General features: G+C 44.9%; 1 protein-coding gene across 1 annotated transcript in view; it reads right to left on the reverse strand.

Moving 5' to 3' along the window:
* The window catches only part of cep170aa (centrosomal protein 170Aa), a 38,842-nt gene that overhangs the window by 2,584 nt on the left and 20,065 nt on the right, over positions 1-16,193 (reverse strand). The window contains exons 8-21 of the mRNA XM_061087030.1: positions 15,678-15,812; positions 12,752-12,919; positions 12,202-12,507; positions 7,273-7,626; positions 6,899-7,185; positions 5,563-5,655; positions 4,705-4,822; positions 2,961-4,505; positions 1,504-1,768; positions 1,123-1,354; positions 639-806; positions 445-533; positions 228-321; positions 84-135 (exon numbers count right to left, since the gene is read on the reverse strand). Of these exons, the coding sequence (XP_060943013.1) occupies positions 84-135; positions 228-321; positions 445-533; positions 639-806; positions 1,123-1,354; positions 1,504-1,768; positions 2,961-4,505; positions 4,705-4,822; positions 5,563-5,655; positions 6,899-7,185; positions 7,273-7,626; positions 12,202-12,507; positions 12,752-12,919; positions 15,678-15,812 (3,906 nt within the window). The remainder of the gene's footprint in view (positions 1-83; positions 136-227; positions 322-444; positions 534-638; positions 807-1,122; positions 1,355-1,503; positions 1,769-2,960; positions 4,506-4,704; positions 4,823-5,562; positions 5,656-6,898; positions 7,186-7,272; positions 7,627-12,201; positions 12,508-12,751; positions 12,920-15,677; positions 15,813-16,193) is intronic.

The raw sequence follows: 16,193 nt of genomic DNA on the forward strand, positions 1-16,193 counted from the left end.
TGCAAAAAGAAACTTTGGATTTAGATTCAGATTTTAGCAATGAAACCTTGTTATTTAATTTTCCTACAGGAACAAAGTGTTACCTTGAAGCTGCTTTTCAACTCTCTTCAATTCGAGCAGAATTGAAGAAATCTCCTGTATGATGTTAATAAAAAAAGAAAGAGATTAGATTGTTATATCACTGTGCTTTACTCGTCATGATATATTGATCCGACCGACTTCTTTACCTTATTGGAGGTTTTCAGGAGCGGCATGTCACTCTCCAACCGCAGTTTGCTTTCAATTTCATCCCAGTTCCTGTCTTTATCCTTAAACAAAATCCTGTACAGAGGAGTAACAAAGAACAGCACATGCGTTCATTCACAGAACAAATCAGAACACTGGCTCACTCAGGAATTGATGGACTGTAGATACACAGGTTATAATATCACAAAGTGCACTTACCTGATTTTTCCTGCAGTTTTGTCGACAGAGTTTCTGATTTTACTGGACAGTTGAGAAACTGAATTGAGCAGCAAGCTGTCCAACACCGCCTGTACCGAGAGGAAAATGAATTCAGTGTGACATCTGACAGCCTGACAGTGTTTAAGTGAACTGTGCATGTTTGAATATTCACGATGTGACGTGTTGCCTCTCACCTCCTCCCGGTTCCAGGTCCGTCTCCTCAGAGCTCGGGGCTCCACGCGTTCAGGAGCATGGGGGCGGAGCTCCACTGGCTTACCGTTGATCTCCGGCGCCTTATTGGTTGAAATTACAGGCGGGATCTTCCTGAAGTTGAGGCTCTCATCAAACACCCGATCCACCAACTGGACACAAACAACAAATGAAGAAGAGGGAATTCACAGAAAATTCTATCCACTGTTATTCCATTTTTCTATGATAGAGTTATTTGTGAGAAATGAAGGAATTAGTAACCCAGCCTCCTCTAAAAAGAGTAAGATTTTAATCCTAAAATATGAATGAACAGGTAGATGAATTAAAGATAAGCAGAAGGGATTAATAAACAGCAGCAGATGCAAGCTAGTAAGTAGCGGAGAGGCCAGCAGGCAACACAGCAGGGATGGCAAAATCATAAATGAAGCACACACAGTAAGAAAATGATAGAAGAAGAAAAACAGGCACCTTTCTCATGCTCTCCTCTATGTCCGGCTGCGTGGAGCGTGCAGGGCCTACCTCTTCCCGAGTGTCGATAGCTGATCCCGGGGTGGTGGCGGCGGTGCTGGCGGTGGTGCTGGGTGCCGTGCCGGATGAGCTGACCGAGTCAATCTCGCCGGCCACGTCGTGGATCTCACGAGCCAAGACGGCCAAGTCCTTAGCCAGGTCCTGGCTGATCCTACGCACACAGGGGAATAACCTGTTTACCATCAGACAGGGTTCTTTAGGAATCAGCACAGACATCTGATTGAACACTTGAAACTTGAATACAAAACCAATAATCAAACATAGACATCAAGATATGGTTCATAATAGATCAGTCTAATTCAGATCAGCGCTCATCAATACCTGGCTATCTCCTCGCTGTGAGCGGTCCAGTCCCTGATGTACTCCTCCTGCTCTTTCATGCGGTGTTTCATCACCGGACCCGTGGTCATGCCGGCGCCTGGACTCGTGGCGGTGCTGAGCCTCGAGCTGCGGTGCGGGACGAGGTGATGAGGCCGCACGTGGGAGCGTCCTCCGTGCTTCGGAGAGTTCCGGTTGGAGCCGAACTCTTCCTCTGAGGTGGAGCCGTACTCCGGTGGCAGACGTCTCCATCTGCTGCTACTGGACACTGTGATGGTAACGGTAGGAGAAGACAAACGTCAGTTACTATTGCAGTGATTCATTCCATTTTAACAGCTATTACTCATGAAGTTAATAACGAGCTGGTGAACATGAGAGGATTTGTTACCAAAGGAATCCCCCAGCAAGGACTACCTTATTCTGACAAAACTCAAACAAATGGGCGCAATAAATAACAAATATTATAGTGAGTAAAAGCATCATATTTTCTGTTTAGTTATTGTTAATGGACATGAAAAATAAAAACCACACTGAAAACAATAGAAACAGCAGAAAACAGAGACTTCATCTAAAAACTCCCCAGGCAGCCAAAACAAATGCTTCAAACAACATAAAATCTTGAAGAGCCAGGACGTGTTAATCAGCTTCAAATCCATGATGAGACGACGCCATGCTCTATCAGTCTCTCAGGAGTAAAACGGGACGAGATTAAATTGTCACAAAGACAAATTGACACAACGTGCATGGGACAAACCAAAACCCTTTAGCTCAGGGGTTTTGTAGTTGTAAAATGTTTTACTAGAAAAGGAATGAGTAGAGCTTTTGGGTCTTCACATAACATGATGGATTTAAGGAGGGAGACAAAGTTATCACTGCAACATATGCTAGAGCTGGGTCATTGCACTTCAACTTTACTCAGTGAAACTTTTCTTTATAATGAACTACTACAAGCTTTAATTATTCTAAATAAATATGAATATAATAAGCTAAATTCAAGTATGAATTATATTTAACAAGGGACTTTACTTAAGCTGAAATTCCTTGCGTATCTATCACCTTTCAACTAGTCAAGTCAAAATTTGACATAAAAACTATTCATGCCAACATGAACAATCAGCTTTTTCCTTTCAATGAGATTGGTGGCAGCTTCTATTGGTGTGACCCAGGTCTGACACACAAACACACACACACGGTCCTAGCAAGGCTCTACAGTTCTGGTACAGTACCCATCAGCTCCTCCTCTGCATCAGCGCCCTCAGGTTCAGGCTGAGAGCTCTCTGGACGATGGAAACCAATGCACAAGACCGTCACAACACAGGTGAAATGTTTGAAGACAAATGTGTGCATGCTGACACAGTAATGAGGTATACAATGAATGACGCCTAAGGTAACAAACTTGTCTTCTTCTCCTCTTTCCTATAATGTTTAAACAAATCTAAACAGGTTGTTTAAGTGCTCACCTGTGGGCGAGCAGTATCCAGCTGAAGTGGTCTTGGGTTTGGTCTCATTCAGCTTGGACACGCTGTTGGCCCTCATCCTGGGTGTCAGTCTGCTCTCTACGGGCGTTGAGGAGCGCAGACCCAGACGCAGAGCGGTCTCAGCCGACAGGCGTGGCGAGGAGGTGGAGCTCCGGTTCACTGTACATTCAGAGTCACTGCGGGCTGAGATGGAGCCCAGACGGGTCCTGCGCGGCTGAGCCAGCATGTCCAGTCGGGACAACCCCTTCCGACCGGATGGCGGCTTAGAGGTGGAGCTGGTGGTGGACACCTCAGAGGCCACAGACATCCTGTCTGCTTCAGCCAGGTCCGTGTCAGATGTGTCCCCGAGCCGTGCTCGGCGTAGAAGGGAGGCTCTCGTGGGCCTCGGCTGTGGCAGTGAGGCCTGCTTGTTCATGGAGGAGGCTGTGGCTGCCTGGAGCGTGCGGCTGGTTTTGGAGGAACCACTGGTGGAGTTCTTGGCCGACCTGCTATCATGTTTGGAATGAAGGGAATCATCGAAGCCACGTCCATAAGCTGAGTGCCCCAGTGGACCAGAGTAGGTCTCCTGGTCTGAGGAGAGGATGTCAGAGATGGGGAATGAAGAAGTCATATCATCATCGGTGAGATCCTGTGAAGGTTGGCGGGCTCTGGAGGAAGCTGATGGCTGAACAGAGCGCCGGGCATCAGTCCGGCTTGTCGTCTCCACAGTTCTTGGTTTAGTCTTCCTGTCCAAGCGCTCACGGGCACTTACGTTGGTGACACTGGTCTTGGAAGCAGTGCTCACATTGCTCTTCTCCCGGTGCATGCTGCTAAAGGAACGTCGTTTTTGTGCATTACCAGTTTTCCTGTCTGCCTCTCCTGCCGCATAACTAGTTGTACTGGCTGTGTCTACATCTGACTCTGGAGAGATGGAGTCAGACCGCAGGGGGAAGCCAGTACCTGAACTTTTACTACCCTTCTGGTCTAGTTTGTTTTCATCTCTCAGTTTGGCCTCCAGGAATGCCATGACAGCTTCAGTGTCTTTCAGAAGTGTGGCAGTATCCATGCTACTCACAGAGTCACTGCGTTCGCGCCCATTGCCGCCTCTGTTGATGCGTGGGATGAGCTCTGCAGGGACACTAGCGCTGGGCTTCTCAATAGTGAAGCTGCCCTGGCGTACTAGAGGCTTCCCTGACTTGTCTTCTCCTGACCCTCCTCCTTTCCTCTCCTGTGACCTCTTTCTCCGCTCCGAGCTGCCAGAGGTTCGGACAGGAGCTTTGGATGGAGAGGAAGTGGAGCTTTGTTTATGTTTACTTGTCATCTCAGCGCCTGGCTTGGGAGTTGGGGACTCCCCGTCTCCCTTGTTCTCTTTTTCCTGTGGTTCAGTGTCCTGTTTCTCCCCAATCTCAGACCTCAGCGCTTTGGTGCTGGTTTTAGCCCGGGGGTCGTCCAGAGGGAGCTGGGGCAGGGTCCTGCGCTTGCGGTCAGTCAGACTGGAGGAGGACTCGCCTCTGCTGAGCGATGCACCGGACTCAAAGGCATCAACTCCTGAAGAACAAAAAGAAAAACTCAGCTAACTGAGAAGCAAGATTCATATAATAGAGAGGGACATTAAAGGGATTTCAAATGTAGCTTTAAATTGAACATTTTAGGTTTTGGGACATTTTGGAAATAGAATATTTGAAAACTTACAATTAACATTTAATATAGGCCTGTTTCCTACTCTGATAGTCTAGTGACGCTGTACCTTGCTCTTTGTGCACAAAGGCTGCCGTCTCTCCTCCCGATCCCTCTGGGTCTGTCCTGGTGTGATTGGCAGCTAGACTGGCCCACTGGGAAACCCAGCTCGGGTCACCAGCATGAGCCTGTGGGCACAAGAGAGGGAGGTGAGGGGTGGGGCGACAAGAGAAATGGAGACAGGGGTGAGAATAACAGATAAAAGAGCAGTTAAGTAAATCAGTTAAGTAAACTCCTAGGGAGCTTCAATCTGATTCTACTTTCAGACATTTACATTCTTATTAAAGTCCACATTAATCACTCTTGATCCCCTTTCAAGACAGTTTTAAGAAAAGCTAAACGGTTGCTCATTTAATTTACAGAAAGGGTGTAAAAGAGCTTCAGTCCCCTCCCCTCAGTCTTGTGAAATGGCCTGAGGGCTGAGCATGTCTCTCCTCATCGGAGTATGATCTAGGTCAGTCTCTGGTAAGACTAGCCTACTCCCATTAACAGGCTAGAGGAGTATTCGTCAAAACATGGGAGTGAGTGTTGATGAAACACAACCATCAATCTTAGTTTCCCGCGCATGGACTATTTTATACCACTCTACTATGAGTCATAATGACACATAGGGAGTCAGAGGTCACAAAATGAGATTAACCATACAAACTAATTAATTGTTGTTGTTATTAAATTATACAAATTAATCATCTTGGGCAATATCAGTACTGTTGTGATGGAGACGCTGGTGTATGGGTGAACATCTGTCGTGCAGAGAAATGCAGATAGAGAAATGCAGAGAGCACATGGGAGAAATAAACTAAAGATTTTAAATAAGTAGAAAGAAGAATAAACTGGACACATAAGCTGTTATAGAGCTTTTTTCTACCTCTTTGCTGGTCTCTATGATCTCTTTTCCTTTTCCTTCTGCTTTCAGCTCGGAGAGAAGAGAGGAGTCTTGGTTCTGCTGAACACCGAATACCTAAAAACAGTTGAAATAGAAGAAAGAAACAAAAGCGGTCAATGGGGCAAAAGATTATCCATAAGTATAATGCGTGCAATTATGTATGTGTGTAGTGTCATGAATGATGTGAAATTACTCTTTATTCTGTACAAAAGCCCTGTAGCACACTTTATAATGAAAATGAAGTGCCCTTGTGAGATATAAACACTTTGTTAATATTATTCTACAGCCCTCTTAATGAACAAAAGTGAACTGGACAGCCAGATGAAGATGCTGTTGAATTAAAACAACAATCTGCACTTGATAGTTGAGCACCATGGCAACGAACACAGAGAGAACACACAGACACACACACACACACACACACACACACACACACACACACATGAAAGCGGACAGATTGTGAGCAGTGTGCCAATTAGTGTCAGTTAATTACAGGAATTAACATAACAATTCTTCCAGTTTTGGATGTAATGCACTCAGACTATCACTCACGAGAAATACACCCCAATAATTAAATCCCTGCTCCTCTGAACACAGCACCGGTATAGAACATGTAAATTGAACCACTGCACGAGGATGTTTTGTAAAGATTACATTTTGTCTGAGTGTCCAATAAACTTTATTGGACATTTAAGGACGTTCTTTTGGATTCCTACATTACTTGTAATGATGGCCAAAAGTAACATTTATTAAATCTATCTCTCTCTCTCTGTCCCATTCAGTCATGTGTTCTGCGACCTTCCCAGAGCTCTGTACAGGACAGAGGCAGCGGTAGTTGTGATGAGAGTTGTTCTGCCTCCCTGGAGCATCGTGTGATAAAGCAGGACAGTGCTTGATGGAGCAAGTCTCTCCGGGCTATTACAGAAGCATTAGGTCTACCAGCGAGGCGGAGAGGATGGAGTGGCTGTCGAGGACGGTAACAGGGAGATCATAGGTTTGTTTTAGTGGGAAAAAATTAAATAGTCTCAGGTGACTTGCTAACCTTGAAAGTGCCATTAAAAGAGGTCATAAAAGACTATTACATTCTCTATGGTCTGTTTGTGTTGGGTCAAATTCTTCCCTTTATAGTCACTGCAGAATAACTTTAAGTGATAATCAATGATAACTCAAATTTAATGAATTATTCACCCTCTTTGCAGGACAGCACATTTTCAACCTTTCTGTAGTTGTGATACGATTCCAAATACATGTAAACTAAAAACATACAGAAGCAGTCCCACTTGGGAAGGTAGTGGCTGACATCTGTCTACATTCCCACCTTGTCTATCATGCGCCTGGCCTCCTCTTCCTCTGGGTTCCTGTTCTCCAGCTCGATAGTGTAGGTCCCCTTATCACTGTGGTCATCCTCTGCATCTCTAGCTGTCCCTGCTCCTCTCCCCACGACTGAGTTGTCCTCACTGGGGCTGGTGGGGCTCCCTGTCGCCAGCCCGGTGCTGACTGAGCTCCGACCGATACTCAGGTCCTCAGACCTCTGCTTGAGCAGCACACGGGCCGCTGTAGGAGCCCCGGCCGTCACTGTGGCCGGGATTGGAGCTGGGGTTTTACCTAGCAAGAACAAGCAGAAAAACATCATTAGTGAATGAATGACAAAGCTACTAAGTAACAGGTTTAATTATTACTGCTTTTTGTTACCTGAATCTGAGGCCGTGGTAGCAGAGGTGGAGATGCTGAACACCTTAGGATGCGATGGAGGCTGAGGAAACAGTCCCTCTCCCCCAGCTCCTCCCCCCAGCAGGGGCGAAGTCTGGGAAAACGAATACGACCGGCGCTTGCGATGGTTTTCCTCGTCGTAGAACTCAATCATGAAGGCAGTGCGGGGGACAGACCTCTGGGACCCGCTCACTGTTACACTCCCACCTCCTGCTCCTGCTCCCACATGGCCTTGTGCTGCCTTCAGACGTTCCTCAAGGGCGAGGCGGCGGTTGGCAAAACGGAGGCCCACTCCATTTTCAGAGTCACTCTGGGTGCCATCTTCATGCTTGCTGCCTATGAGGGCAATATAATAAATGGCAGATTAATTACTACCTATCAGACATGTTGTTTTTAACAAAGAGCTTATTATCAAATGTTTCTTATAACACTTCATAACATACAACAGTAAAGTGGAAGTTCGTTTTTTAACAACTGAGGCCCCAATAGCAACAGACAGCAGCTTTTGTACATCAACAAAGATACAATGCAGCAGTATTGTGCAGTACAACAATGTTTGTGGCTGTTTAATCTAATTGAATTCAGCAGTCAAGAGAAGGATGCAGACAAACGTCCCATACTGACCACAGCATAGAACCACATCCTCCTGGAAGCACTTCCATTGTGGACACAGCAACACCAAACAAATGTCTGGGAAACGTTACAGATCCAAATCTATAAACTTTCAGCTGAGGCCTGATTCTGATTAATCGACTCGTCATAACAGATTGTAAATTCACGACGCCTGGCTCACCCACCACAAAACTGCTATTTCTATGTTTTTCATGAGTCAGGGTCACATCAGCCGGTCCTCTCAGTGCGATGGCAGACAGAGTGTAACACTAATCCAGACATGCCACCCACACAGTTACTGGCCCTGCCTACTTCACTGACAGCAAGAGAGAGGGGGAGAGAGAGAGGGCAAAGAGGGGGAGGGGAGGACGAGAACTTGGAGGGGGAGTGGGAGGCTGCGTGTAAGATAGTGTGTAAGTGGTCGGGTGTGTGCATGGGGGGGTGATGATGAGGGGGCTTCAGGGATAGGAGGGGAGTTGACAGGAAAGAGGGGAGAGAAAAGGGGAGGGTGGCTGGGGGGAAAGAGAAGGGTAGATTGGAAAGGGGAGAAAGTGGATTAAAAAGGACGATAGAGAAAACCAAGCAGAGAAAGGGGGGGGTCTCTTAAATGCTGGACCCTCAGGATACAGCGTTGGGCCACTAGAGTTGACGGTCATCCTACAACCAGCCAGTCGGTTCAGGAGCCAACCACAAGCCAGTCAGGGTATCAGAGAGAGGGGGGGATGAATCACCACTTGACTGGAGTTGTGGATGAGCATCAGAAAACACTGAACCCACAAAATAAAAACACTGCCCAGCGTCTGATCCAGACAAATATCATTTATATCGCAGCTTACAAGCAGAACAATCATTAATTCAAGTGAATTCAAGTATTAGCTCAACTTGATGCACTGGAATGTTCATGCTGGAGAGACTATTTAACTGATTTTTCACCATAGCTACATTGCGTAAGAGATAAGTTCCCAGAATCTGACTTGTACATTAGAAAAGAGAACACACTGTTCTGCTCTCATGGTTGAGCTGACCATAGTGGCTTGCCTGGGGATTTTTGAATCAGTGTGTTTTGATGTCACTGCACTTCTGTCTTGCGAACCTGATCGTTGAAGGACTAAGTGTGGGGAATTCATGGACTGTTGCAAAGACGTTCCACACTCGAAAATGAAACCATTTGACAAGGCGTGACATTGGTCTAATTTAGAGGGAAGTGGTGTATCAGCATATCACATTATCACCGCAGCAGTGTATTTATAGGGAGTTTTCTGTGATTTTAAACGATCAGCTTATCTGCCATTGTTAGTTCTACTCCGTCAGTGGAATCAGTTGAATCATGTCTTCGGTTGAGGAACTTTATCAAGTCTAAGAAATGTCACGAGGATTTGTCTCTGCTTGGGCTGCAAAACTAAAAAAAGGAAATTAAAGAGTCCAGTGAAAGACAATATGCATTACAGGAACTGTAAGGTCCAATATTATTAGAGCTTGACTCTCACAAGTCCTCCAGCATAGAACAGTATTAATCACTGGTGTTCCCCCTTTCAACAGTCTTTCCACACTGGGGTATCACAATGACTCTGTGGCCTTGGGCATATTCTGCAGCTCATTTGTCACATTCCACCAGCGCCTTCCTCCTCCAACCTTCCCTGACTTTTATCACCGGTTGAAATTTGATAAAGCATGCACTTCATTAAGGAGAAGAAAAAGACGGCATGCAAGGAACGAGAAAGGAAAGCAGCGGTGCGCTACAGTAGCTCGAGCAGATCAGCAGATAAGACCTTGAGATGGAGGCAGGTCTTTCATGCTATGTGCCCCAGACAAAGGAGCCGTTGGCAAAGGCCAGCCGAGAACAGAGGTGTCTGTGAGAGTCCAGTGCTCTGCCCCACTCGCCCCACCATGACTCACAGTGGAGCTGGCCTCTGCCTCTGCCTCTGGCTGCATGCACACACACACACACACACACACACACACACACACACACACACACACACACACACACACACACACACACGAAACTGAGTGCTCAACACAAGGATGCACTTACTTCTCATGCATACACAGCTGCACAGGCAATCCTTGAATATACTGCGTTCATACAATACAGTGAAGTAGTAAAATACGCATATATAATATTTATGTTCAACCCTTGTGTATTTCTTAATTTCTTCTAGCTACTACAAATAGTATCAGTTGTGCATGAAGTAATTATCATCAATCAACTCAGAAAATAATTAAGAGATTATTAATCTCAAAATCTTTTCAGATTAAACATTTAAATCCTTGCAATGATCAAAATGTCATTGGCAAGTAAAACGATCAGATTTCCTGATGTTACCACAACAATCGCACGAGGGTTCATCTTCCAAAACTGACACTGACAGTTTAAGGATGAATCCTCTGCAATGCTCCGTACAGCAAGAAAACAAAGACTCACCGTACTGCTTACAAATCAAGAGCCGTGGATCAGTTCCCTCACCAAACCTCTGCCTCCCTCTCTGCCTAGCACCTCGATGACACACCCTACGCACATCTCACGTGCGTCCGCTCGCACATGCTGCACTGCTGCTCTGCAGATCAGCACTGAGCACGTTCCAAACACACAATCAAGCAGCAAACACAGACTCGACAAATTTCTGCCACACAAATGCACACAAGTCAGCGCTGAGACGAGCCACTTGTACACGCGCCTGCAGCCATCACACACACACACACACAGACAGACACACACACACAGACAGACACACACACACACACACAGACACACACAGACACAGACAGACACACACACACACACACACACACACACACACACACACACACACACACACACACACAAACAAACAGATGTTCATGGCGAGCGTTTGCCCTTTCTAAATGTATATCTTTATTCTCTCTTTCCCTGCCATCATTTGCATCACTGTTTCTATAACAACCACCGAAAACTGCTCTGTCCCTTTCCTCAACTTCCCTTTCCAGTCACACTGCAGTCCAGGCAACAACTCCTTTCTCTCTCTCTTTCTCTCACTCTCTCCCCACCTCCCTTTCTCCATCTTTGTCCAATCAACCTTTGCTGTTAATTGCTGCTCTCAGCATTACAGTAAGGTTCCCCGGCTGTCCTCACTCTGTCACCCGTCTCCTCCTTGTGCTTGTTTCACTGTACCTCATGTGTTCACAGCCGTCCCGTATCCATCCCTCTTCATCCTCTCCCTCCCTCTATTCCCCCTTGATCATCCCTCCTTTTCCTTGTCTGTGGTTCTTCTTTGATTCCTTTAATCCATTTCCTGGGCTCTCTTCCTTCATGGACAAATCACCATCTCAAAGACTGCAGAGTCTAGCAGCCCAGAAGTCAGTCAGACATTCAGTTAGCACCACAGTCATCAATTAGGTGAGCCACTCTGTCAGCCAGTTGTCACACATGTTCTGCCAAGTCCATCTACTGAATTAGCTTCCCTGCCCCGTGTGGCTTCCTGACAGACTTCCATTTCCATCAGCTCCTGGCTGCTAGTCCCTCCCCCATACATGTCAACAGCATCATAAATTGGCCTCCATTTAATTAACTCATGTCCAGCGTGTAGTCTACCATAGCTTAGCTTAGCATTAAACTTAAACTCTCTTTACTAACAGCATAAAGCCTTGCATGGCTTTGCTTTGTCTGGACCTTTCTTACAAAAAACCCTGGCATGGTAAAAAGAGAACAAAGAACCATCACCACAAATGTGATCTACAGTCAGCAATATAAATAGCAACAAGCCCATAGAGATACACAGAGAAGATTCAGATGTCCACAATGACACAAAGCTGCATCTGAAGAGCTTGTAGTCAGGTATTAACGGCAATGAAGTAATACATGCATATAGTATGTGCTCCTCTCTGGATAATGTGTCTGTAAAATGGTGAAAAAGTGAAATTTAATGTGAGATGTGCTATGCTACTCATGCTAAGTCCTGTCATTGGCTGTCAGAACACTAGAGGAGGAGATAGGGGTTTAAATGTTTCTGTCTGGTAGCTGCTAATCCCCCGGACTGGTTACCACAGCCAATAAGCCCTTCTCCTAACAAAGAGTCTACACAGTCTTCACATAGTTGAGGAAGAGACAAATGGAAAATTCAGACAGTGAGTGAAATCATGGAAAATTAAGGTATAATCATTATTCTAGCTAAATAACTCAAAAGGAAATGTTATTGTAGACTAAAATAAAATCTTTTGTGGGAGTAAAGAAGGTTGGACAAAATGAGAGAAGAAACGGGTTCAGCAAAAACTTTTACACAAGCTGTAGATATAGAGATAGTAAAATAAAATAACCTTCACCTTTCAGTCTTTTGAGATGCACCGGCACGTCGCTCTTGATGCTCTTGCTGTCGTCCTCCGTTGACTCGCTGCGCACCATAGTCGGGTCGTTCTGCGCCAGCCAATCGGCCACTTTGCTCTCTGATGCCATCATAGCCGCTTGAAGTGTGCTCAAGTCCCTCCCTACTGCGCCTCCACTTCCTGCTCCACTCTTCTTAGAGCGCGGTCTGTGGTGGTCAGCTGTGAACTTCGACACGTGGTCTTTGATGGTGACCTTCCCTGGAGCAGTGCTGTCAAACTCTATGGTGAAGGAGGCATGGCCTGGAGCTGTGGAGCAGACATCGAAATGTTTTGTTACTGTGTCAGTCATTAATACCAAATAAAAGAATGATGTGAAGCTCTCATAAAAAATAGGTGTGTAAATGTAACTTCTGGGTGTAAGCAAAAGCACATGGATGTTTTTCCAAATGTAGTAAAAGATTGAAGATTGGTTGCTTCGTTTCTGCACAGGACACACAGTGACTAGTCACTTCTTTACAATAAATCGGAATAAATGAAACTCATAATTCACCTGCAGCGCTGAGAATGTCATTGCCCTCTGTGTCCTTAGTGGGAATCTCATGGATGCCGTTATCGGCCATGTGACTATCCTTGGTAGGGATCTCACAGTACTTGTGGGCGGGGGACGCATGAAGGCCGTCCTCTTGCGCCATCTCCCCTCGACGTGCCTCTTGGCCCTCTGAGTTAAAAAAACAAACATAAAAGCATTGGACATTTATATGATTTAAATTTTGTTGTTTGTGAGTGAGACCTTTATATTTATAGCAAAGCAACCTCAAGGAAGAAACTGTTTAATGTCCAACACAAAAAGTGAAAAATTAGGAGTCATCCCTAAGCTTAGGAGTAGTTATAGGAATATTATGCTCAGTTTATCTTTTTCTAACCAAAATCTTGAGCAAGAAACTTACATTCATCAGTTTAATCAACATCCCAATGCTGAAAAGCCACAGTGACAGATGATATCTACGATTCAATATCAGAAGTTTGAAGTTAAAGGACAACATATTATTTAATTCTGACTTACTGTCTCCTTCTTGGTGCAGACTCACACTACAAATACAATGTAGACATACACATAGAAGTACGTTCTGTCTCTATCTCTCTGTCTCTTTTACTGTCTCTCAGAGATATAGTCACTGAGGACACTGTGTGCTCTGGTTCACTCACAATATGAAGTGCTTATTTTCTCATCTGTTCATATTAACAAACCGAGCCTCTGTGGGGTCTGAATATGATAAATGATGCTTTCAGAAATTAGAGAGGCCATCTGCTTCATGTTGGGGAGCAAACGCAGGAACATATGGCAACTGGCAAACGAGGAACAAGAAACAGAAACTGAAACTGGCTTTGCAGAAAACAATAACAAGTCAAAAAATAGTGAGTAATAGAATTTAATATATATATTTTATATGTATTTAAAAAATATGACTTGAAGACTAAGTACAATCTTCTAAGAAACTGAATCCCTTAATTAAAAAGCCTGTTTTCCAGTTGGAGATGTCGTTGAAACAGGATCAACGGATCCCAGCATAAGCTGCTCTGCAAGTTTGGGAGGATTTACAACATGGATTTACAAAAAAGGGGGGGCGGGGCAAATATGAGGTTGATTAAATATGTTGAATGATGTTCAAGATGCAATGACTGAACGAAGAAAGCAATACCACGCAAAACATTAAAACTTGTAGATATTGCAAAAGGACTGTGTTCACATTTCTGCTCTAAAGAAATCTCTATGTATTTGCTCCTTGCTTGAAATTAAAGTGACTAAACTTCCTCATTCCACATAAGTCCAAGTATGTGTGAGTATATATATTTATATCAGAGTTTCACGCATCTTGTCTGAGAAGCACCCATATGAATTTCTGTGAAAATGTTAAATCATGTTCATGAAACTCAGTGTTTTTCATGACTGTCAACTAGAAAATGTAAATCATGCAACAGTCACAAATTGAAACAGCCGTAAGGGAAAACTTAAAAAAAATGTTTTTATAACCTGTAGTTCTTCTCATTTGAGATTTGAGTGTACTTGAGAGCTTAAGACTGTTAACTGAACACACAGTTCTCTAACAGGTAGAAAAGCAAGTGCAAAGTAAGTAGAGGTGCGACTAACACATGTTGATTAAAACTGAAAGCTCTATCCCAGCTCCCTTAGCTGAAATGTATTGAATTGAGAGAGATACTTACCGGGGAATAAGAGAGTAGTTAACTTATGATCTCTGCAGTGCGGAGTGAGAGAGAGGGGTCTGTTTGAACGATGGGTGGAGGAGTGTGCTTTGTGTGTTGGGAGGACTGGAGGGGAGATATGTGCAACGGCGTAACCCAATCAGCCTGAGTGACAAACCCCAAGGGGAGGGGTGGAGGGGTGTAGGGAGCTCTGACAACACAGCCTATTCAGTGGGAAGGAGGAGGACACACATCTAACTTAACCAACACACACACACAACCAACTCAATCAAAATCGCTTCCTCTCTTTCTTTCTTTCACTTCCTCTTCTATGCTGAAACTGATACTTAAAGTTTATTAGAGCAGATGTAGAGGGTTTGCTCAGACTTTTTTCAAAACAATCTAGGCTGATAGAATACAAAAGTGCAACACGCCCTGGAGCACGTTGCTTCGGTTGCTTCACAAAACATCACTACATCCATTCTGCACTTCGGTCCAGTGCCAAAGTCTCACCCCCCCACTCACCCGCCACTCACCCTCTTCCATGACTGAAGTCGCCAATCCCATCCGAGTTTTTGGAAAGGTTTTCTATCACCCTGCCACGCTTTGCACAGATTGACTCCAAAATCTGTCCTTTCTAATCCCACTCTGGCTGGAAAAAATAAATGCTAAGCTAAAATCAGCGATAAATAAATGGATAGAGTTCTTAAATGTTAAAAGAGTTGATACACAAAGTCTCCAGTGAAGACGATGCCAATGTATCCAACCAGATGTGGTGAGAGATGTGCGACTGCTTCGGTCTGCTCCAGTGTTTGATTAACCTCCCCCACTCCTTCTGACCACACTGGTCCACGCTACACGAGCCTGGCACGGACTGATTTTGCATCACTGAGCTGTTTTACTATTGGTGTAGCCTCTAATCTGGTTTCCTCTGACAGGGATCCCCCCCCCCCCCCCCCCATAGTCCAATGGTCACCATTCATACACATACTGCAGGCAAACGGACACACATATATGCTCTGAAAAAAGCCTTTGGGTGCACAAGGATGTTACACTTACAATCAATACTGTTCAATACCGTATAATACAAACAATACTGTACTTTGTAATTATTCAGGCTTCATTTCCAATAATATAATGCTTTAAGAATATAATAATATTGATTTCAAACCATTTAAATCCCGGTTGCCCTTGTTTTCTCAACTCTATGTTTCAACCATAGCGATGAGGTGACGATGTGTGTGATAGAAGTTTAAAAATCAACATCATCCCACCTGAGATGGAGCCGTCAGGCTTTTTGATGGAGGACTTGTCTTGATGGAAGGAGTTCTCGTCATCTGCATCCCCATCCCCCCACCAAGATGGCTGGCCGTACAGAGGGGTCCCACGAGGCATCGCTCCGATGTCCCCTGAGACAGAGGCACACACGCAGACCCAGTTAAACAAACCCCAGCAGAGAGTAGTACACATTTCACTGTAGCTTTGACTGTGGCCTGTCATGTTTGTCATGTACTTTGCACTCTGGTACTGTTCATTGTGTAATGGTGCCACAAAGTGAACCCAGCTGCTCTTTGTGTATGGGTTTGTGATTTCCTCTGGTCGGGACTTGCACCACTGACCTATTTTCAGAAGTTTAGCCAACAAGACGGTCACACACACGTACATGATCTCTCTAACTTACTCTCCCTCTCTCTCTCTCTATCTCCCACACACACATGCTTTGAATGAAAGAGGGACTTTCCGTTTGCCTGACTGTCCCTGTCTGAGTTCAAGTGGACATGGGACAAGCA

The sequence above is a fragment of the Limanda limanda genome, chromosome 15 (genome assembly GCF_963576545.1).
Source record: "Limanda limanda chromosome 15, fLimLim1.1, whole genome shotgun sequence".
Lineage (NCBI taxonomy): Eukaryota > Metazoa > Chordata > Actinopteri > Pleuronectiformes > Pleuronectidae > Limanda > Limanda limanda.